The sequence below is a fragment of the Herpailurus yagouaroundi genome, unplaced genomic scaffold (genome assembly GCF_014898765.1).
Source record: "Herpailurus yagouaroundi ecotype Mexico unplaced genomic scaffold, PumYag 483, whole genome shotgun sequence".
Taxonomy (NCBI): Eukaryota; Metazoa; Chordata; class Mammalia; order Carnivora; family Felidae; genus Herpailurus; species Herpailurus yagouaroundi.
Window position 1 is genome coordinate 237568 of NW_024412700.1, and position 22118 is coordinate 259685.

Below are 22118 nucleotides of genomic sequence, written 5' to 3' on the forward strand. Positions count from 1 at the left end.
CGCCCCCGTGAAAGTCTTGTCAGAAGGACAGACAGGTGACGACAGCACAGCATGATCATGGTCCGTTGGCGCACTGTGTTTCTTCCACTCATGGCCAGGAGCCCGCCAGTGTGAGCCCGGCGGCCTCAAGTGAAATAAGCCTCAGTAAATAAATGAGTGGAGGTAAACCTGTGTTCTCCCAGGCCTACCGTACAGCGTCTCCCCATTCCCGGTACACAGGCAGGTGAAAATTTACTTCACCAAATGCGGGGCTGGACACCAGGCCCTGGCCATCCTCCTTGGGGGGTGTCTGGGCTGACCCCACCCCTACCCCCCCCCCCCAGCCCTCAGCCACCAGGCTCTCCTGCTGTCCTTTGTCCCCATGCCTTGGATCAGCACGACACATTTGGCCCACTGCAGGCCAGTAGGTACCAGCCTTTCGGACCACCGCTCTACTTCCTGGAGGTGTCTGTCTGCTCCAGCTGCTGGGAGTCCTGCCCTGGCCGCCCCATCGTCTCCTCTGGATCATCGGCATCATCTTCAGTCAAATGTACCAGCTCTGCCCTCTCAAGGCTGGCATTGCCATGCCATGCTGGGCACTGTGGCCCGGGGCACCCCAGCTGGATCAGGGGCACTGTATCTCTTCCTTTAGAAAAGCCCCCTGCAGGGGCACCCAGCTGGCTCCGTGGGTAGAACATGTGACTTTTGATCTCAGCATCATGAGTTCAAGCCCCATGTTAGGCACAGAGCCTACTTTAAAAAAAAAAAAAAAAGAAGAAGAGGGGCACCTGGGTGTCTCAATCAGTTAAGCGTCCAAATTCGGCTCAGGTCATGATCTCATGGTTTGTGAGTTCGAGCCCTGCATCAGGCTCTGTGCTGACTGCTCAGAGCCTGGAGCCTGCTCCGGTTTCTGTGACTCCCCCTCTCTGTGTGTCTCCCCTCCCCTGCTCACCCTTTCTCCCTCTCTCTCAGAAATAAATAAACATTTAAAAATTAAAAAACAAAAACCCCGCCCACTCCTGCAAAACAGGCACACTGCCCACCATGATACAGGTGTGCAAAATGGTAGAATTCCCACAGTGGGGAGTTTTGTGATATCTACCAAATTATCCATTCAGCTGCCTCTTGACCCAGCAGTTCTATTTCTGGGAATTTACAACCATGCAATGGTATTGAGAGCACCATTGTTTACAATGGAAGACTGGAAACCCATTGTTCATCAATGGGAGTGTGAGCAGATAAAACTTGGTCCGCCCACATAGTGGAATAGAATGCATCCATTTAAAAAATGGGGAAGCTTTCCAGGTACGAGGTAATTCCAGTCTCCAGAATGTTTTTAAGTGAAAAAAAAAAAAAGTGAAATTCTAGGGCACCCGTGTTCCCCCGGAGAGTGCCGCAGTCACTGTGGCAGAGGCCAGCCTCTCAGGAGGCCTCAGCGTGGGGAGGTGGGAAGAGGACACTCAGACAGACCACTCTGGGACTTGAGACCTGCAGAGACTCTGGCCACGCGGCGTAGGCTGCTGGGGGCTCGAATCTGCCGATGCCAAACTTCCCAACATTTTCCAGCCTGGTCAAGAGCCAACTCCTCTCTTTGTGAAGGAGCAAATTATCCCAAGTGAGGTTAGTGGGAAGGGAGGAGAGACAAAAGGAGGGAGGGACCGGGCCGAGGGTCAGCAACTGACCCTCCACCCAACCGCAAGGGCCGCAGCTGGGAACCTAGAGGGCCATTAAGGCACCCCCAGCCCCGACATCTCTCCAGACTCCCTTCAAGCCCTACCCAGGATTGCTGTGGTTTTCCGCTGGCGCCTCTGGCCTCCACAGCCACGCCCCTCCCCCCCAACACGCTGCACTAATGGCTCAGCCTGGGGCCCCAGGGACCTTCCCTGCCCCCCCCCAGACTGCTCTGCGGGCCCCCTTGCCCCCTCACTGCTGAAACCCAATCCTCTGCGGCAGCCCTGGCTCTGCAGAGCAGCCTCCAGCAGAGCGGCCCCTGCCTCCCAAGTCGGCTGCGCCCTACCTGGCCTCTCCTGCCGAGCCCCCGGCCCTGCGCTGAGCCTAGTGGAGCCCCGGCTGGTTCCTTCGAGACAGCCGAGCCGAACCTGCCTGACCAGTGCCTTCCCGCTTCTTGGTTTGGGCCCCTCTCCCCACTCTCTCCTCCCCTCTCCTTCCCTGCAGTGACCCCTGCCCGGCCCCCCAAATCCTCAGTCCCTCCCAGTCCTCGGACTGACCCTCTTTCCTCTCTCCAAGTCCCTGCAGCCTGATCGCCAATCCCCAGCCCTCTCAGTGTCCCCCACCCTGGACCTCAGCCATGAAGCCCCATCCTGGGCCAGAGGAGGCCCGGCGGCTAGCTTCGGACATCCGCGTGTTCGCCAGCAGCTGCACGATGCATGGGCTGGGCCACGTCTTCGGCCCTGGGGGCCTGACGCCTCGCCGAGGGCTCTGGGCCGCAGCCGTGCTCCTGTCGCTGGCCGCCTTCCTCTACCAGGTGGCTGAGAGGGTGCGCTACTATGGGGAGTTCCACCATGAGACAGCCCTGGACGAGCGCGAAAGCCACCGGCTCACCTTCCCCGCCATCACCCTGTGCAACATCAACCCACTGCGCCGCTCGCGCCTCACGCCCAACGACCTGCACTGGGCCGGGCCCGCGCTGCTGGGCGTGGAGCCCGCTGAGCATGCCGCCTTCCTGCGCGCCCTGGGCCGGCCCCCCGCGCCCCCCGGCTTCATGCCCAGTCCCACCTTCGACATGGCTCGACTGTACGCCAGGGCCGGACACGCCCTGGAGGAAATGCTGCTGGATTGCCGCTACAGAGGCTGGCCGTGCGGTCCCGAGAACTTCACCGTGGTGAGCTGGCTGCCGGCCCGGCCTACCAGGGACCCGGCCAGTCCCTGCCCAGGACCTGCAATTCCCCCAGCCCTGCTGGCCCAGGCTCCTCCTAAGCTAGGGGACCTTCACACCTGTGCCGGGGATCCTTTCCTTCCCAGCCGGGTGACGGGCTCCACACCCCACCAGTGCCTTTCTGTCCAGCCCAGGAGACGGCCCTCCTTGGGGACCCCTGCCTGCCATTCAGCTGGACTGCAATGTACAAGGTCATGCCTTCCAGCACAGGGCACTCACTGGGGCTGGCTCTGGGCCCGAGCTCTGGTCTGTGGAGCCCCTGCCCCTGGGGCCTGGGGAGAATCTAGTGGGGCCTTTCTAGAGCAGAACGCTCTCCTGCCTGGGGGAGTGGGCTTGTCTTCCCTCTGCCTCTCCAACATTCTGCCAGTCCTGGAGGAGGGCAACTGAGACCCACTTCCTTTCTTGCCATTCTCTGAAGACACACTTGTCCTACAGGCTGTGCCCCGGGCTGGGGGGCTGGGGGGGCTGAGGAAGGGGGAGGAGGGGCTGCGGTAATGGGAGCCCACAAGGGTCCAACTAGCTGTGCTGGTAAGTGGGAGGGGCCGGGGGCACTGAGATGTGGGTTCCATGTTCAAAGAGACCACATAGAGGACGGGGAGGGGAGAGGTCTCATGTTTGCCTGGGGGAAAGAGCTGGCCGGGCTCCTTGTCCCCTGGTGAGGTCTGTCCCCCGTCTGCTCACCCACAGATCTTCACCCGGATGGGTCAGTGCTACACCTTTAATTCTGGCGCGGATGGGGCAGAACTGCTCACCACTCCCAAGGGCGGCATGGGCAACGGGCTGGAAATCATGCTGGATGTGCAGCAGGATGAGTATCTGCCCGTGTGGAGGGACATGGGTATGGGGGCACCCGTGTCAGGCTGGAGGGGTGGTAGAGATGGTGTACAAAAGGCTATGGGAAGGAGAGGAGGCTCTAGGAAGGGCCCCAGAGGAGTACATCCTCTCCTGTGAAGGGGGAGGAGGGTGGGCAGGGTTGGCCAGTCACAGTCCTGGGGCAAGCCGTCTGCAGCAGGGGGGCTCCTGGGACACAGGCGTCAGGGTCCCCCTTTCCCCTGCAGAGGAGACCCCATTCGAGGTGGGGGTCCGAGTGCAGATCCACAGCCAGGAGGAGCCGCCCACCATCGACCAGCTGGGCTTCGGGGCAGCCCCCGGCTACCAGACCTTCGTGTCCTGCCAGCAACAGCGAGTATCCTCACGGGTTTTTCCAACCCCCTCCTTCAGCCACAACATCTCAGACCATCCCAGGGGCCTCCAGCCCTCGGCATGCCATCTCGGTGACCACTCACACTGCACCTGGCCGCCCCACTTCTCCTCGAAGCCTCCTTAACCCGACCAACTACAGCTGAGCTTCCTGCCACCACCCTGGGGTGACTGCAGCTCCGCACCTCTGGACCCCGACTTTGAGCCGGAACCTTCTGGTCCCCTAGGTCCTCCCAGCCCCAGCCCAGGCCCCCAAGCCCCCTATAGTCTGATGGGGTGTCGCCTGGCCTGTGAGGCCCGCTATGTGGCTCGAAAGTGTGGCTGCCGAATGATGCATATGCCAGGTAAGGAGCTGGTGGGGGCGGAGGCGGGGGTCCAGGTACGGCGAAGGGGCCTGGGAGCTGCTCCTGAAGCGGTCTCCTCCCCCACCACGCCAGGCGGGGCGCCAGTGTGCAGCCCCCAGCAATACAAGGACTGCGCGGACCCGGCGCTGGGTAAGGGGCAGAGCTCCCCCGCGTCCCCACCCCCGCTCGGCTCCGGCTCCCGGACTCGCCGGCCGGGTGGCCCTGACTCAGGTGACTGTGGTGGCCCTTAGACGCCATGCTGCGGAAGGACGCGTGCACCTGCCCCAACCCCTGCGCCAGCACGCGCTACGCCAAGGAGCTCTCCATGGTGCGGATCCCGAGCCGCGCCGCCGCCCGCTACCTGGCCCGGAAACACAACCGCAGCGAGGCCTACATCGTGTGAGTTGGGCCATCCGGGACCAGACGGGGCAGGGTGGGGGGAAGGGCGGGGGCACCCTCCCGCGGGCGAGCCTTCGTGCGCACACCCGGGTGCAAGCCCAGCTTGTACATCATCGCGGGGCTCCTGGGACTCTGGCCAAGCTGTTTAACCTTTGTGATAGCATCTCTTCTGCAAACGGGGCCGTGACACCCGTCCCGGGGCTCTTAAGAGGAGTCACAGACGGGAGATCGCGCACCTCTCTCCTGCCAGCAGCTATCACCTGGGGGTGTCCAGCGAGCTTTCTTGGCCTCTTTTCCTCCAGAGAGAACGTGCTCGTGCTGGACATCTTCTTTGAGGCCCTCAACTATGAGACCGTGGAGCAGAAAAAGGCCTATGAAGTGTCAGAACTGCTCGGTGTGTGTGTGTGTGTGTGTGTGTGTGTGTGTGTGTGTGTGTGCGCGCGCGCGCGCGCGCGCACGCATCCAGGTCATCCAGAAGTCTGGGGAGGTGTGAGCTTGGCAGGTGGCTGTGAGCTGATGGGTAACCTGGTCTCCACAGGCGACATTGGGGGCCAGATGGGGCTGTTCATCGGGGCCAGCCTGCTCACCATCCTTGAGATCCTGGACTACCTCTGTGAGGTGGGCTTGAGCCCCAGCTGGGGGAGGGGGAAGGAATCAGTGCATAAGATCCAGGAGAAGGTGTGCAATGGCCACTTCCCCCACTGCTTGCCCCCAGGTGTTCCAAGACAGGGTCCTGGGATACTTCTGGAACCGGAAGCACTCCCAAAGGCACTCTAGCACCAATCTGGTAACAAACCCTTCTTCCTTCTTTGCCATCTCCAATGTCTTCCCCTGAAGCCTAGAACACCATCCCTACCCAGCTGAGGAAAGAATGGTGGGGGAGGAGCGTGCAGTGACTTTGGCTGGTCCTGGGAGGGAGGACTCCTCCCCACCTCTGACCTTCTCCCTCCTCCCACAGCTTCAGGAAGGGCTGGGCAGCCATGGAACCCAAGTTCCCCACCTCAGCCTGGGCGCCAGGTAACAAGAAATGGCTCCCTATTTCAAGGGAGGAGGGGCAGGTCCAGCCTAGGGGGTGACACTGAGGTTCAGGAGGGGAGGGCAGTGGGAACAAGGCCTCCTGTCCCAGCGCAGTGGTCTGGGTCTCACCAGGCCCCCCACCCCTCCCTGTGCCGTCACCAAGACTCTGTCTGCCTCCCACCGCACCTGCTACCTCGTCACACGGCTCTAGACCTGGCATCTGTGTCTTCCGGGCTGCACCTTGACATCTTGGACGGGCCCAGCCTGCACATGTCTCTGCCCTCTTCACCCCAAATAAAGTTCTAGTGCATCAGCCTCAGCTGTTTCTCTCACAGCCAGACTAGTCAGGCTAAGGTCAAAGAAGACCTCCGCCCACCAACCTCCAGTGGACGGCGTCTGAGATGCAGGTGGGTCCCAGTCAACCACCACAAATCTCTCTGGGCGAAAAGACTAGTGAGAGGGCGTCCTCCCATTGCACCTCAGCATGAAGGAGTTTATCGAAATGACATCTCAGAGAGAAAGGAGTCCAAAGCCAGGTATCAAGGCAAAGAGGACTCAGCGGGAGGACAGTTATGTTCGGGGCACACAAGGGAATAGATGAAGAAGGCTCTGACCCAGAGCCTGGCAAGAAGTGGGGGGCAGGGAGAGGACAGAGGGTGTGTAGCCACTTCCAAGAACACAAGCTGCTGTCCGCCTTAGATCATGACTCTTTTCTCATGTTTGGGACCAAGCACCAGCACACCACCTGTCTCCATGGGAACTGCTCTGCGTCTCCAACTTTCCCAAAGAGCAGAAGGGCCCAGCTTGAGATGGTGGAGGGAGGCCTTCCCTTCCCACTCCTGCCAGTAAGAAGACATCCTGGCCCCAGCTACAGCCCCATCCTTGCTCTTTCTCTGTACCTCAAATATTGGAAAACTGACAAGGGAGCAGGGGAAGGGATGTTCCTCGTCTAACCGCATCTTTGGATCCCTGCTGTCCCAGCCTATCAGCCTGGGGATGGGGGGTGGGGATGAAGGGAAAGATGGGGAGGTACACGTGGGGTATGGAGAGCCGTGAAGAAAGGCCCCGCCCTTTTTCTCCCCATTCTGGCGCAGGCGCATCCTTACTCTGACACTGGCTGCCAGCATAAGCGCATGTGCGGGGGTGGTACTGCCCCGAGCCCAGCCGTCAGGGGTGGGGGGCGCTGCCCCCAGCCCCCAAGTGTCAGGCCACTCAGAGTAGTGGAGCAGAGGCTGGACCACTGGGCTGGGTCTGAGCCAGAAGCAAGGCCGGAGAGGGCGGTAAAACAGAGACCCCTGCCCAAGCCCACCCGCCTCTCAGAGCCACTCTACCACATCAGCCAGACTGTGGGAAAGGAGCCAATTTATGAAATTAAATAAAGTCCACGGAGGGAGCGAAGAACACGGGCCGGGGCACCCCCACCCCGGCCGGGCCCAGCACAGCTGGAGCTCAGCACCCCGTGCACCCCCGGCTTTTCCTCCCCTCCTGGGAGGGGGCTTAAATAGGCCAGGCCCCAGCCCGGCCAAGGTCCTGGAGCCTACGGGGGGCAGAAGTCGGAGAAGTAGGGGTGTTGCAGGGCTTCCTCTGCCGAGATGCGCTGGACGGGGTTACATTTCAGGAGGTTCTGAAGGCGTGAAGAAAGGCGCGAAGAAAGGCGGGTTCAGGCTGGGTTAACTGCCTCCAGCCCCAGCCTCCCCTAGACCTCCTGACAAGTGTCTGGATTCCACCCTCGGCCCCTGCCCTCGGTCACCTGTAGAAGGTCCCTCCCTGTGGCATTGAGCTTGGGTACGACATTCACCAGGGACGTTGTGGCCGGGTACATCGGGTAGGGCTGTGGGGGTCGGGGTGCAGGGAGAGTCAGACCAGCAGTGCGGGGGCCCAGAGGCTGCTACAGCTGGGAAGCAAAAGGGACCCCCGCTATTCCCCGTCACACCTTATAGTCTGGCAGCTTGGTCATGGCAGGCCACTGCTCCTCGGTTGGTGTCCCCAGAAGCGTGTCCATGGGGTCAAGGATCACTCAGGTGGAAAGGGGCGGGCGAGGAGCTCTTCCCCTCCTGGGGGGGGGGTTCTCATATACCCACCTCCACACCCTTCACTTTATCCCACCGCTCATGACAGAGGCAGGACCCAGCACGTGCAGGGTGTTCCCGGGGCGCGCCAGGCACTTTACAAACGCTCACTCCTCTGACCTATATAAACCCCGATGTCTGTTGCTGATGAACCAGTCGGCCTTCTCCTACTCCCACATGTACCCCTCCCCCCCCCCACCACCCCCCGCTGCTTTTGGCTCCTGCGTCCTAAGGATTCACTTCTCAACTGGAAGAACACGCTCACGGCTACTCCCCCAAGTGAGCCCTCCTTGTCACAGGTCACACACTCTCCAGCAGACAGCTTCAACCCTGCCCTACCGGGGTGTCCGCCCTCCATCCCCTCGCCCAAAGCCACCCCCTCTCCTGGCCCAGCCCATGCACTCTGCGCTCCACAGGCTCCTTACTCCCCTTCATGTTTTTAAAATTAAACTCTACACCCAACGTGGGGCTCAAACTCGTGACCCTCGTGGTCAAGAGTCGCACGCTCTACCGACCGAGCCTGCCAGGTGCCCCCTCTGACTCCCCTTCAGAGAGCTCGAGGCAAAGGGAAATGTCGAAGGATATCGGAAGATTCTCTTCAACTGGTCGTCTACGTCATTGCCCGGGAAAAGAGGCCGCCCCGCATTGGCCAGCTCTAGGGGGTGCAGTGGGGTATGAAGAACCCCTCGTTCCCATGGCACCCTCTGTGTGTCCTATCCCCAGCCCCAAGCGCCTCACTCCCTTCCCCAGAGGGGCCACTCCAGACCCGATCTGTCCACTCAGATGGGAGAGACAGTGGCTCCGCAGACCCCCAGGCATGTCACCTGCAAAGATGCAGCCGGCCGACCACATGTCGATGGATGTGGAGTACAGCTTGGCCCCAAAGAGGACATCCGGTGGGCGGTACCACAGCGTGACCACCTGGAGAAGACCCCACCCACAGCGACCCCCCTGCTTAGAGGACTGGGGAGGAGGGGCTCAGTGAGGAGGGGAAACAATTGTGTGGGACCTGGAGTAGGAGACGGAAAGATGCTCAGAGGGGACCCCCTCCCTCACCCCCATCTCCCACCCCCACTCCAGCTCACCTCAGCTGAGTAACAGCGAACTGGGATCCCAAAGGCTCGAGCCAAGCCAAAATCGGCCAATTTCAGCTCCCCGTTCTGAGTGGAGATGGAAAGGGACTTTGAGAGGGGTTTTCAACAGTCCCAGGGCAGGCCTCCTTCTTCTGCCTCCCAGCCCAGCTCCCCCCATCACTTGTTCCAGCCAGTGACCTCCCACCATCTCCCCAGGAGGTACCCTGTTTATCAGCAGGTTCTGGGGCTTCAGGTCCCTGTGCAGTACATTGCGGCTGTGACAGAATCCCAGGCCTTTCAGCAGCTGGAAGAGGAAGGACTGTGGGGTGGAGAGGGGTGGCGGGGGGGAGAGCTTCAGACCTTCTGGAAGGAAGCTGCACCCAGTAGTGGGTCATGTTCCCCTCTTCACCCTCTGCTAGCCTCAAAACCCCACCCATCTTTCAGCAACCTCATCGCTTTGCTACGGAGGACCTGCTTTGTACGGTGGTAGGTATTATATACCCATTTTATATAGGTATATATGTGGGGGCCCTGCTCCCCACCCTTCTAGAACTTACAGCCTGGTGGGCCTTCCCCCCCCCCCCCACTCTGATCTCTCCCCTAACTGGCCTTAGGTAAGCACACACTTCGTAGCCATCAATATATATGCTGTGCTGTATTATCATTCAGCGCTGCTTCCCCTGGGACTGGGGCCAGGCACTCGGGCCTAGCACAGTGCCTGGCATACAGCAAAGCATCCAATAGGTGTTTGTTGAATGAATGAATGAATGAATGAATGAATGAGTGAATGAATGAATGAATGAACGTATCTCTCTGACTCTCACTTCCTCATTTCTCAAATGCAAATCGTATCACTGATATCAAAGTATTACTGTCAGATCAAAGAGACCATGTCAAGATGCTTGCTCAGACGGAAAGCTCCTGGAGGGTAGAGACAGGGTTTTCTCATTCTGACACCCCAGCGTGTCCCCGCTCAGGCCCTGAACTTGGTGCTCAGAGAGTGCATACGCTGAAGACAGAGTGCCACTTGGCCTCAGTGAGTCTCCAGGACACTAGCCCCTCACCTTTACAATTTCAGGATCTAGGTCACCATTGCAGCTGTCGAAATACTTCTTAAGGTCCTAAAAAGGGATGGGGGTGGCGAACGTGACAGAGTTTAACCTCAGTCTGGGCCCCTATACCCTCCCCCAAGGCTACTGGCCCCCAAGTCCCCCTGTCACCTGGTCACAGAACTCAAAAACCAAAGTCAGCTTCTTGTCGCTATGCAGGACGTCATGAAGCCTAGGGAGGAGGGAGGACTCAGCGGGGCAGGTCCACGAGTTTCAGCCTCAGGTCCCCAAGGGATCTGTATCAGCCCAACCCTGGTCCCAGCATCAGCCCAGCCCATCTCTGAAGCCCCCCTCCTCCAACTGACCACACAGGCAAGGAGGACCCTGCCCATCTACACACCTGACGATGTTCTTGTGCTTCAGCTCTTTGAGTAGGCAGATTTCCCGAAGGGCTGAGCTCGGCACTCCCTACACATGGGAGGGGGCCGGGTGGGCAACAGTCACATCCCACCCAACCTGGGCCCTCAACCCCCTCCCTAGCCCTGATGTCCCAGTCCTACCTCATCATCGTCATCCAGCCTCACCCGTTTCAGAGCCACAATCTCATGGGTCTCTCGGTTTTTGGCCTTGAATACTGTTCCATAGGTGCCTATAGGAAGGTCGGGGGCGAGGGTAAAGATGGGACACCCTTCCCACCCCAGGAAGTCCCTGTCAGGAGAGCAGGCAAGGCAGGTGTGCGTTATTTCTGATGTCTGGACGAGTAAGGGAAGAGATTGAGGGTGAAAGGCTCAGCATTTGCAGAGCTTTGTAAGTGACGAAGGGGCAGAGAAGGTGCCTGTAGATAGATGGCTCACGCGTGTCTGCAGCAGGGATAGGCTGTGGCTGCGAGGGTAAGGAGGTCTATAATAAAGGCGGTGCTTCCGGAGGGTCTGGGGATGGTGGGCAGGTCTGGGAGAAAAGTGGGGGTCGGCAGAAATGTTGAGGTTGGAGGTCTGCATCCAGAACTGAGGCTGGGGGCTGGGTGAGGTTTTGCAAATGGTGCTGAGGCTACGGGTGGAAGATGCAGGAAGTGTTAAGGTCGGCAGGTGGGTCTCCAGGAAGTGCTAAGGTTGGGAAGGGGCGTCTGCGGGAAATGCTAACGGGAAGGACAGGTGTCCGCAAGGAGTGTGGAGCTCGGGGCCAGGGCTGCAGTCGGGGCTGAGGTCGGAGCCTGTGGGTATTGCTGACGGTAGAGGAGCCAGGCTGCAAGGAATGCTGAAGGGTCTGTAGAGGAAGATCTTGCAGGAACATCTCGTAGTCCCATTACCTTCCCCAATCTTCTCGAGTTTCTCGTATTTCTGCATCGCGGCAGCCGCGGGGACCCCTACGGGCCCTGGGTTCTAAGACTCCGGCCCCGGCGTTGCAGAGGAGGCGGCACCCCAGCCTCCGGCCCTGCCCCGCCTCCCCCTCCCCCCGCCTCGCCTGCGCAAGGGCTTCTGGGCCGTGTAGTACTAAGGGTACGCAGGTTTCCCAGCAATGTCCCGGGCATTAGGCCAAAAAAAGACTACAACTCCCAGTAGGCTGCGCGAAGGTTCTCTGCAGCACTCGCTTCCCGGGGCCCCGGTTCGACCGCGGAGGAAAACCTTGGACTTCAAGCCCCAGGAAGCATCGCGTGTCCGCTTTCCGGGCCTCACAGCCATCGCGCCACAGCTCCCAGTGTGCCCTGCTCTTGTTATTCCTTTCTGTGATCACAACCTTCTTTTGAAAAGGGTTTCTCTGGTACTACACAGCCAGAATGCAGTAGGGTGGGGGTGGGGCGCTCTCTGGGGTTTGGCGGCCTGCATCCCCGGCCCGGATAGCTGCGCTCTGACGCGACTGATGGTGTCGAGGTTCCAACGACCTCCTGACAATCGCGCTACGGATTTCCACCTCTCCCCAGGCCATCTGGAGACCTCAGGATTGATTGGGGAATGGCTCCGAGCCATGTTTTGGTGATGACTTCACAGGGACCAGCTGAACCACAAAGGCTGGGAAGAGAGGCAGGTGTGCCCCTGGATTTAACTTACGCCAGAGACCCCTCTCTGCCCTCGGCCCCGTGTGTCGTCTCGGAGCCCACCCGACTCCAGCCGTTCGCTACACTGTGACACCCCAAGGCAAGCTGGCTGGAACACTGGGAGTCCCCCTCCCCCCGCCCCCATACCAGTCTGGAGAGCCCGGGCCCACCGGAGTCAACCAGGGTGTGGCCGAGGACTGGCAGGTCGGCTACCGCCCTCAACAGACAGAAGCACAGACAGATGCTATACTTGCAGCAGCCTTGACCTCATCCCTTAAGGAGTTGATTATAGATTTTCTTGCTCTCCTCTCTAATTGTCTCATGATTGCATTCTTGAGGGCTGTGAACTGGACAAAAACGGCCCCAAACAGCACTCCTCAGCACCCAAACCATAGTTGGTGCTAAACATTTGTTAATTAACTCGTTTAGACCAGACCGTTTTTGGCAAACACAAAGCTGTGCTTCACCTGGTGGCATACTAAAAAATATAAAAATTTTAAAAAGAAAAGTATACTCCTCCTCTGGAAGAATTTATCGTCGAGTTGAGAAAACCAGAAATACACAGAGCGATCTTTAATGGCAGGGGATGATTATAATAGGGTTCGAGGAGGGAGGTCGCCACAGGGAAATCTCTCGGAGGCACAAGTACCCGGTTCGAAAAGTCTAGGTCAGCTCAGGGTAATAGGAATCCAACCTCCAGCAGCAATCACCCCTATCGCCAACCCCCTCCCGTCCCCCAGGCAAAGACGCGGCCTTTCTTGGAGGCAGTGGGGATTACTGGGGAGGGGGTGGGGAGGGGGGTGGTAGGGGGAGAATCTTGACCCCGATGCATTCTATTTCAAGTTCCTCCGCCCGGAATTTCCCGATCATTTTTGTGTCGCCGTTTTCCTGCCTGGGATCCCCAGCGTAAGGCGGGCTCCCTTCCGCCCCGAGGTGCCTAATGCGGCCAAGAGACGGCGTCCTCAGGGTGCTCAAGTCCCGTGCCGGGAAGCCCGGGCGGCGGCCTCACGGGACTGAGCCGAAGGAGAGAGGGTGGCAGCTGGGGTGCCGGGCTCCCAGCGCGGGGCGGTGTCTGGAAGCGCGCCTCCGTCCCGGGTCTCGGCCCCGGCTCCCCGCCTCCCTACCCGCTGCGGCGGGGCCGCGCACGGTGCGCCGGGGGGGCGCGCACGCAGGGGGCTGGCCTGCCCGCGGCGCGGGGGAAAGTTGAGTTGGGAGAAGTTGGGAGCGGCGGGGGTGCGCCCCGAGGTGGGCACTAGCGAGTCGTCGGGAGCGCGCGAGGGCTCCGGAGAAGGGGGAGAGACCCCGAGACCCCCGGGGCACGAAGTCCAGAGCAAGCGGGTAAGCGGAGAGGTGGCGGCGGAGGAGGGCCAGGGCCGCGGAGGGAGGAAGGGAGGGGGAAGGAAAGGGGGGAACTCGGGACTCAGAGCAGGGAGGGAGTGGAAGTGGAGGAAGGGGCGGAGACTGGGGCGCGGGGAAGCGAGGTCTTGGGGAGAAGGATGCGGAGGCGCGCGGAGTGTGGGTCGGGAGCGGGATCTGGGGTCCGTTTTTTAGAGTTACCTAAATCGAGGGTGCCGCGCCCCCTGCCACCAGGAGAGGGTAGTCTCTGGGAGGCGCCGCCGGCCTTCCCAATTCCTTGGCGAGCTCCAGACGATACCCCCTCCCTAAGACCCCCTGCTCTATTCTTAAGGCCCGTCCAGGGTGCCTTAGCCTGGGGATCGCCGCAGGCCGCCACCCCCGACCTCCGGGTTAGGAGGCGGAGCTGGGAAGGGAGGGGGTGTCGGGTCAGGTCAGGACAAGGGGTCAGGCAGAAGAGGGAGCACCTGGGTGGGGATGGGAAAGATGAGCCTGGAGAGTTGGACCTGACTGGGGGGGGGGGGGGGGGCGGGCGGGTCGGGGGGGGGAGCCGGTGCTGAGTGTGGGGGCGGCGCTGCCTGAAATCCACTTTATCCTCCTCCCTCCGCCCCCACCTCACCCCCACCAGCCACACGTCGAAGAGCTGTGGAATGTGCGAGTTCACTTGGGGGGTGGTTAATGCCCAAGTGGGGGTCCGGGGTGCTAATCCCTTGGGCAGGGGTGGGGGAGATGCTAATCCTCCGGGCCGGTCGGGGCTGGTCCCGGAATGTGCCCCCACCCCGGATTATCGGCACCGATGCTCTGGACAGAAGCTGCTTTGTGTTCTGGGACGGCGGGGAGGGGGTGGGGGGCGGGGGGTGGAGGAGTACACTGAGGGCACAGCCTGGAAGTGGGAGTGGGGCACCTGCAGGTGCCCAAGACACCACACGCCCTTCTCAGGCGGGGGTGGGGGGGGCCTCCCTGTGCCCCTCTCCCTCACACCAGACGTGATCTGGCTGAAGGCCTGCTAGGGGGAGGTGAAGAGAGCGTCAGCTGAGTGGGAGTGCTTGCCAAGAATGTGTTGCTCCCGGCTCCCCACCCTGGACTGACCCCCCAGATGTATATTGTTTGACCCTCCGCTGACCTGTCTTATGCCGAGTTTGCCCTAACTGGGACACTGTGTTCCCCCCCCCCCCCCCGTCGCCCCAACAACGCACTGGGGAACTTATTAAGTACTTTACTTTGGAGAACCTTGAGTGCCCCCCCACCCCCGCCTCCCCCACTAGGAATGAGTACCCTGGTTTGCACTGGTCAGGTTCCTTAACCACAACTGTTCTGCTTCCCCACCACACACAGTGCCCTCCCCAGACACCCCTACAGTCACAGTCAGGAGGGCGTCAGCCCTGACACTCATATTTTCCTGGCTCCCGCCTAGGGGAGGGGAGGGATCAGGACTGCCCCTTAGGGCAGAACCTCAGGGTTTCTGTGCCCACCCTCTTCCCAGTCCGTCACGTGCCCCTCCCCCATTATAAAGCTCAGTCCTGCCAGTGCCCGCTGCCCGCTGTCTTCCCTTCCTCCCTCCCACTGAGTGAGTGGAGTTGGGCTCCTGCCCCTCCCCCCAGGGAGCAACTTCATCAGGGGAGGGGGCACAGTCCTGTGTCTCCTCCCAGCCCTGGGTCTGGTGTCTCTGCCACCCCCTTGCTTGCTGTTTGGGGCTCCCTCCAGTCTCTCCTTTTCCTTCTCCCCACTCTGCTCCACAGGGTGTCTGCCTCTCCCCAGGATACTCTTCTCCTGGTCAGCCCCCATTGGGTGCCACCAGTCACTGCTCCTGATTCTGCCTTTTCGGCCTGTCTTTTCTCCCCCTCTCTCCTCCACTCCCCACCCTGATTTCTGCTGCCTTCTCTGGAGGGTCTGGGCCTGGACTCCCTTAGTCACTTGGCCTTTTGTGGCCTCCTTGGCCTCAGTCCTCTCCTCTCTGTTTTTCTCATTTCTTCCTATAAGTAACTTTTTTCTTTGCCCTCCGGCCTCTAAGGGCCACCCTAAAACCCTTCCTAGTCTAGAGGATCCTGAGCCACAGGGAGACCGGTCAGTGCCAGCTGGCGGGAAATCCCTGAGACCTGTTTCCCCCCCCTCCCCGGGCGGGGTGTATGTTGGGGGGCTGAGCAAGGCCGGGGCACTTCTGCCTGGAGGCCTGCTCTCACGTGATCGGTCCTCTCCCCCTGCTCAGGTTATGCCGCCGCCTTGTTGCCCTGAAAGCCGCAGTGACAGTGAAAAGGGCTAAGATTTGGCCATGAGCAGCGCCCCCCGGCGCCCCGCCTCGGGCGCAGATTCTTTCTGTACTGTGAGTATTGCCCAGCCCACCTCACCGCTCCTCCCACGGCCACAGGTGCTCTGACGGAGGGTCCACATCAAACGGGTGTGTGCGTGTGTGTCTGTGTGTACATGTGTGTGTGTAGGCAGACTCTGGAGGAAGGGGAGCCTCTGATGGATTGGGGAGGGGCGCTGCCATCCCTCCCCTGGCCTTATTGGGGTCTCTGGAGTCTGGGATGCGTATTGGTTGGAGGGGGGTCATGCTACTTCCAGTCCCGTGGAGGGAGTGGAGGCTGTCTCCTGAAGACCTGGGAGGTTCTTTAGCCTCAGAGAGAGAGGAACTTTGGGGACCCTGGGTCTGTAACCTGGCGACCCCCTCTGACCCAGCTTTAGAGGCAGTAGCGCCCTAGCACAGTGGTTCTGGGCAGTTTGCAGCAACAGCCCCGCCCCTGGCCCCACGTGCCACCCAGGCCCGCCCTGCCCCGCCCCACGTGGCCATCGCCCCACGTGGCCCCCTCCTGATTTTCCTGAGGAGTGTAATGATTAACCCCAAGTGCCATAATCAGCCCCTTATTGGTCATCTGGCCCAGCAGGGCACGTGACTGGGAAGGGGCACGGGCAGGTCCCCTCCCTCTCCTTCCCGAGTTCACCCCTGCCTGCCATGGACTTCCTCCTGCGGCCTCAGGTGCGAGGGGCTCTTGACCCCCCCTGTTCCCACCCTGGGTAGCTCCCTGTGCTCACTCGCTTCAGCCACCTCCTGCCGCCTTCCTCCTGCTGCTAATTCTGGTGAGAGTGGAGCCCGGCGCTTGGGGAACGGGCTAGAGCTGCCGAGATGGGTGGTGGCGGGGCGGGGGGGGGGGGGGGGGGCGGGGAGCAAGCCCCCCCACCCCTGTATCTTGTATCCAGTATCCCTGCCACTCCCTGCTGCTCCTGTCCCCACCTCGGTGTCTCTCCAGGACCCGCCTTCTTCTTAGTCCTCCTCCCCTTGCTCTGGCCACTGGCACCGCCACGGAGGGGGCTCCATACCCCGCCCTTGGAGATCCCGATGCCCTTGAGGTCCAGAAGCTCTAGAGCAAATATTTGGCGGTGCTTGGAGCTGAGACTGGCAGGGGTGGTGGGGGCTGGACAAAGACTGTGGCTAGGCAGCAGGCTGCTTAGCTAGGCTGAGCTCTCCAAAGCATCGCCGCCACCCACCGCAGTCCGCTGCTCCTCTCCTGCAGTATGACTCAGGTGGGGGAGGGGGTGAGAGGCGGGGCTAGGATCCGGCTGAGGGGCCCTGGGCTCGGTGGGGTGCCGCTGGGGTTGGTGTGGGGGGGGGGGGGAATTCCTGACAAGGTGAAGCGTTGCATTCCTATCCAGGGGCTTGGTTTCACTTTGACTCAGAAGAGTCCCGGCCAGTCAGCTTGGGCACCTCCAGAAGTTACTTTTCAGGCTCGATAGTTGTTGTCCAGCCAGAGGGGATTTGTTCACCAGCAGCCATGTGAACTGGCCAGTTCACACGCCCTGCCATACCTCGGGGCTGGATCCACAAGATTCTGCACCTGCCCTAGAACGGACCGGAACGGGCACAGGCACATGTGCCAGGCGCGGATAGTCCTGGCCTTTGAGGGGAAGGCTGCTGGTGGGGGGGTCCTGGATCCCCAGCTTAGCACAGGGTGGGGTTTCGGGGTACGACCCTTGGTGAGCCCCCCGTGTGTCCTCTCCACCCCTTCTTCCCCACAGCCAGAGCCAGAGAGCTTGGGCTCTGCAGCGCCTGGGTTCCCCGAGCAGGAGGAGGATGAACTCCACCGCACCCTGGGTGTGGAGCGGTTTGAGGAGATCCTGCAGGAGGCTGGGTCTCGAGGAGGAGAGGAGCCAGGCCGCAGCTATGGGGAGGAAGACTTTGAATGTGAGGGGGCAGCGGGGGCACTGGGCTCGACTGTCCAGCAGGGGAGGGGCTGGGGGGGGCCTAGTGGGAGGAACCAGGGCGGCAGGGGAGGGGAGGGATGCTGCGCCTCGCCTGCATCCAGGCCCCCTCCTCCCTGTAGACCACCGCCAGTCCTCCCACCACATCCATCACCCGCTGTCTGCCCACTTGCCTCCGGACGCCCGCCGCCGCAAGACCCCCCAGGGCCTGGGAAGGAAGCCTCGCAGGCGCCCTGGAGCCTCCCCTACCGGGGAGACCCCCACCATTGAAGAGGGGGAGGAAGATGAGGATGAGGCCAGTGAGGCCGAGGGGGCCCGGGCACTTACCCAACCGTCCCCTGCCTCCACACCCTCTTCGGTTCAGGTGAGTGGGGGCAGGGCTCCTGGGGGTGCCTCCGGGATCCCTAGCCTGGCCTCACCTGCCCTCATGGATTCCTGTTCCAGTTCTTTCTCCAGGAGGATGAAGGCCCCGACCGGAAGGCAGAGAGGACCAGTCCATCCCCTCCTCCACCGCTGCCCCACCAGGAGGGGGCTCCCCGGGCCAGCAGAGGGGCCCAGACTGGGTAAGTGTCCCCAGAGACTTCCCCTCCTGGTGTCAGTGAGGTGATGTAGGAAAAAAAAAAGAAGAAAAAAGCACGAGCCTCAGGATCCTCAGACTGGGGGCTCAAATCCCAGCCCTCCCCCTTTGGGCAAGTACGACCTTTCTCAGCCTCAGCCTTTCCGTGTGCAGAAGAATAGAACCTCTCTCGCAAGGTGGTTGCAGGAATCGAAGGGTGGTGTGAATGAAAGTTAAGTGTGGGTTGGCCTGGCACAGAACAGGTGTGCAGGCTAAGGCCTCCCCCCACCCCCCACCCGCGTCTCCTGCACCTGTGGCTTCGGGTAGAGCAGCGAGCACTGGATCAGGGGTTGGATCTGTAACCTCCGAGTATCCCCCGGGGCTCCAAAGATGCGAGAAGACGAGGAGAAGCCCCTTTTGCTCCTGGGAAGTGGCACCAGAAAAGTTACTGTGCTGAAGGGCAGATTTAGGCGGTATCAGCGGGGGATTGGAGTTTGGGGGTGTCAGCCCGAAAAGGCTTGTTGGAGGAAACCACTTTCCCCTGGGTCTCAAGGTCACCACTATCATGGACCTGTTGTTTTCTGGGTGCCAGGCAGTGTGAAGGGCTGCGGGGAACAGAAGGGCGTGCTCCACGACTCTCTGAGGCTGCAGGCAGCACATGGGCCGTGTGCACGGGGGCACAAGCTGGCGGGCAGCCCAGGGGCCGGTGGGAGGCGGAGGAGCCTCAGAGAGAGCGTAGCGTTGGAAAAGTAGGTCAGATTTGTGGGCAGGGGTGCAGACAGAACCGAGAGCCCCGGGGGTGAGGGGTGGGTGGATACTGGGGGAGAAAGCCTGTCGGGAGGGCCTCGTTCGGGATCTGGGCTCGAGGCTGGGGAGGAGCCGTTTAGGATGACGTGGCAGGGCTTGGGCTCCCTGGCAGTGGTAGAGAGGAAGGGGGCATCCTGATTTGGGGGACAGGAGCAGAAGCTGGCACCTGTAAGGACAAGGCGTTTGTGTTCTCATGACCTCCAGGGAGCCGTCTATACTTTTAAAGGCCCGTTCTTACGTACTTGACTCCATTTGGTTAGGAACTTGGACGCGTGACCCTCTTTGGGTCCATGGCGAGGGGTGTGCTTGGTGGGGGCGGGGGCGCCGTACTAGGTGCGTTTCCCGGCACCACCTTGCCCCACACCCCAGGAGGCTGGCCCCAGCTCTCTTTTGCTGCTGAGCAGTTTATGTTTGGAGGGAGCCGGTGTGATTGCTCCGGCAGCACGGCCAGGAGAGGGTAGGGCCAGATTTAAATGCTGCATCCGCTCCTGGGATCTTCACTCTTCCACGCCCACACCCACCAAGAGCGGGGAGCGGGAGCAGGAGGTCTGGTTGGAGTCCCCTTCCCAGGATCCTGCTGCGTGGCTCCCGCTCACGGCTGCTCTGTTGGTCCAGAGCCCCGGCGGAAGAGGTGGCGGCTGTGGCCAGTGGCGCGGCAGGAGGTGATGACGGGGGAGCTTCCGGGCGCCCCCAGCCCAAAGCGCAGCCTGGGCACCGAAGCTACAACCTGCAGGAGAGGAGGCGTATTGGAAGCATGACTGGGGCTGAGCAGGCTCTGCTGCCCCGAGTCCCCACAGACGAGAGTGAGGCCCAGACGCTGGCCACCGCTGACCTAGACCTCATGAAGAGTGAGTGCTGGGCGCGGGCCATGCCCCATGCTGGTGGGAACGGGGCGTAAGAGAAAGGGGGAGCCCGACACCGTTCCTCTGCCTCCCACAGGCCACCGGTTCGAGGACGTTCCTGGAGTGCGTCGGCACTTGGTGCGGAAGAATGCCAAAGGGTCTGGGCAGGGTGGCCGGGAAGGGCGAGAGCCTGGCCCCACGCCTCGGACCCGGCCCCGGGCTCCCCACAAGCCTCACGAGGTACTGTTCTCTACTTCATGCTCTTCTGTCATCTCTCTGTCCATCTTCTCCCCACAGCCGCCCCCCGCCCTCGCCCCAGCAATAATTTCAAACTCCGGGACTGCCATCTGCAGTTGTGAGGCTTGTACACTGCACGAGAATCCTTGATGTTGTTGAGTTGGGTGTTAGGATTCTGTTTCACGTCTTAGACCCTGTTCTTTTCTATATCGTGGCCGTTTCCTGGCAGCTGGCAGTGAGGAGCTTGAGGACCCTTTGGGCCAGAGGTGGCTCTGTAGAGCCGTACGCGTCATTTTTCGGAATCCAGTCACCTGTGCTCATTTGGGCCTTCCACACCTGTGAAGATGACAGCCCAGCTGGCACGAGCCATCAATCAGGGGCAGCGATTGGCCAGGATCACTGTTACTTAGTGACGCTGTCCATGTTAGGCTCCAGGGCTCTGGTCTTGAACCCCACCCCTTCCAGTGGATTTTTTTTGTTTTTTTTGACCTTTTTATTGAGGTCCCACAGCATACGGCGAGGTGCGCTGGGGCTGACCATACAGCTCGGTGATTTTTTTTTTTTGCACACGGAAACACCTGGCTAACTCTCCCTGGACACAGAGCGTTTTCCGCACTCGGTTCCTTCACGCCTCTGCTCAGTGCCCTCAGCGGTGACTGCTCTTCTGTGGTTCTCAGTCAGTTTTGTCAGTTCTTGAACGTGTAGACGTGGAAGCATAGGACACTCCAGTGTCGGGGGGCGTGGGTGGTGACCGTTCATCAAGCATTTACTACGTCACGTACCGTGCCGAGCATTTTGTGTACTTTTTCTTTCGATCCTCATAACAGGCCTTTGAGGTGGGTATTCCTACTCCCGTTTTACAGAGGAGGGAACTCCGTACCTATGTACCTCCGTGCCCGCGTGCCATGCCCCGTGCCGGGTCACACGCCCACCCTGACACTGGTTGTCTTGGAGAACAGCCCCTGGGCTCCGCCGGCTCTGACCTTGTCGTGCCCTTTTATCTTATCCCAAGGTATTTGTGGAGCTCAATGAGTTGCTGCTGGACAAAAACCAGGAGCCCCAGTGGCGGGAGACAGCACGCTGGATCAAATTTGAGGAGGATGTGGAGGAGGAGACGGAGCGCTGGGGGAAGCCCCACGTGGCCTCCCTGTCCTTCCGCAGCCTCCTCGAGCTCCGCCGGACCCTGGCCCATGGTAACCTGCCCTGCCCCCCCGCCCCATCCTCATCCCAGGTAAATCTTGTTGACTGAGCCTGTTCTCTGAGGACCAGAAACCCACAAATTTATCTCTTTTTTTTCCTAATGGTTATTTACTTATTTATTTTTATTATTTTTTAGTTGCGGCGTGTTATTTTTTAAAATATTTTTTTAAGCGTAGTAATTTGAGAGAGCGAGAGCGAGCGCAAGTGCGGGAGGGGCAGAGAGAAAGGATCCCAAGCAGGCTCCTCACCGTCAGTGTGGAGCCCGATGTGGGGCTCAATCTCATGGACTGCAAGATCATGAGCTGAGCCAAAATCAAGAGTCGGATGCTTAACCAGTTGAGCCACCCAGGTGCCCCAAATGTTTGTTTATTTTTGAGACAGAGAGGGAGACAGAGCACAAGCAGGGGAGGGGCAGAGAGAGAGAGAGGGAGACACACGATCCAAATCAAGCTCCAGGCTCTGAGCTGTTAGCACAGACCCCGACGTGGGGCTCAAACTCACAAACTGTGAGATCAGGACCTAATCATTTTTTTATTTTTATTTTTTTTTTATTATTTTTTTTATAAATTTTTTTTTTCAACGTTTATTTATTTTTGGGACAGAGAGAGACAGAGCATGAACGGGCGAGGGGCAGAGAGAGAGGGAGACACAGAATCGGAAACAGGCTCCAGGCTCTGAGCCATCAGCCCAGAGCCCGACGCGGGGCTCGAACTCACGGACCGTGAGATCGTGACCTGGTTGAAGTCGGAGCTTAACTGACTGCGCCACCCAGGCGCCCCGATCAGGACCGAATCAAATGCTTAACCGACTGAGCCACTCAAGCATACCCCTGCAATCACCAATGACAGAGCCCAAGAGGTGACAGGCTATA

The 22118-nt window shown here is 60.3% G+C and overlaps 3 protein-coding genes across 14 annotated transcripts in view; 2 read left to right on the forward strand and 1 right to left on the reverse strand.

The window, feature by feature from the left end:
- Positions 1 to 895: 895 nt before the first annotated feature.
- On the forward strand, positions 896 to 6154 carry ASIC3 (acid sensing ion channel subunit 3). 11 transcript variants are annotated; one of them, XM_040464479.1, is made up of 11 exons: positions 896 to 1599; positions 2227 to 2821; positions 3563 to 3713; positions 3934 to 4061; positions 4218 to 4419; positions 4513 to 4569; positions 4671 to 4818; positions 5121 to 5212; positions 5357 to 5436; positions 5534 to 5605; positions 5968 to 6141. In XM_040464479.1, exons 2-11 carry the CDS (start codon positions 2288 to 2290, stop codon positions 6139 to 6141), a joined length of 1638 nt encoding a protein of 545 aa, XP_040320413.1. In that variant the 5' UTR covers positions 896 to 1599; positions 2227 to 2287. The 11 variants fall into 11 exon arrangements, 9 of the variants coding, with proteins under 9 accessions (XP_040320413.1, XP_040320422.1, XP_040320418.1 ...); XM_040464488.1 differs by lacking the exon at positions 896 to 1599 and adding an exon at positions 5777 to 5835 and having other exon boundaries at positions 1611 to 2821; positions 5945 to 6154; XM_040464481.1 differs by lacking the exon at positions 896 to 1599 and adding an exon at positions 5777 to 5835 and having other exon boundaries at positions 2288 to 2821; positions 5999 to 6154.
- Positions 6155 to 7179: 1025 nt separating this feature from the next.
- On the reverse strand, positions 7180 to 11457 carry CDK5 (cyclin dependent kinase 5). Its single transcript, XM_040464489.1, has 12 exons — positions 11333 to 11457; positions 10587 to 10675; positions 10427 to 10494; positions 10198 to 10258; positions 10042 to 10098; positions 9201 to 9296; positions 8990 to 9064; positions 8729 to 8825; positions 8490 to 8559; positions 7769 to 7829; positions 7586 to 7666; positions 7180 to 7459 (listed from the first exon to the last, which is right to left on the reverse strand). Exons 1-12 carry the CDS (start codon positions 11367 to 11369, stop codon positions 7373 to 7375), a joined length of 879 nt encoding a protein of 292 aa, XP_040320423.1. The 5' UTR covers positions 11370 to 11457; the 3' UTR covers positions 7180 to 7372.
- A 1768-nt stretch (positions 11458 to 13225) lies between these two features.
- Positions 13226 to 22118, forward strand: part of SLC4A2 (solute carrier family 4 member 2) — a 15913-nt gene continuing 7020 nt past the window's right edge. Inside the window, exons 1-8 of one of the 2 annotated variants that reach the window (XM_040464427.1) lie at positions 13226 to 13396; positions 15618 to 15731; positions 17423 to 17588; positions 17728 to 17969; positions 18050 to 18168; positions 19584 to 19816; positions 19908 to 20050; positions 21060 to 21240. In XM_040464427.1, coding sequence (XP_040320361.1) covers positions 15681 to 15731; positions 17423 to 17588; positions 17728 to 17969; positions 18050 to 18168; positions 19584 to 19816; positions 19908 to 20050; positions 21060 to 21240 — 1135 coding nt within the window. In that variant the 5' untranslated portion in view covers positions 13226 to 13396; positions 15618 to 15680. Of the gene's footprint in view, positions 13397 to 15617; positions 15732 to 16346; positions 16386 to 17422; positions 17589 to 17727; positions 17970 to 18049; positions 18169 to 19583; positions 19817 to 19907; positions 20051 to 21059; positions 21241 to 22118 lie in introns of those variants that run through there. The other variant, XM_040464428.1, reaches the window with a different exon arrangement.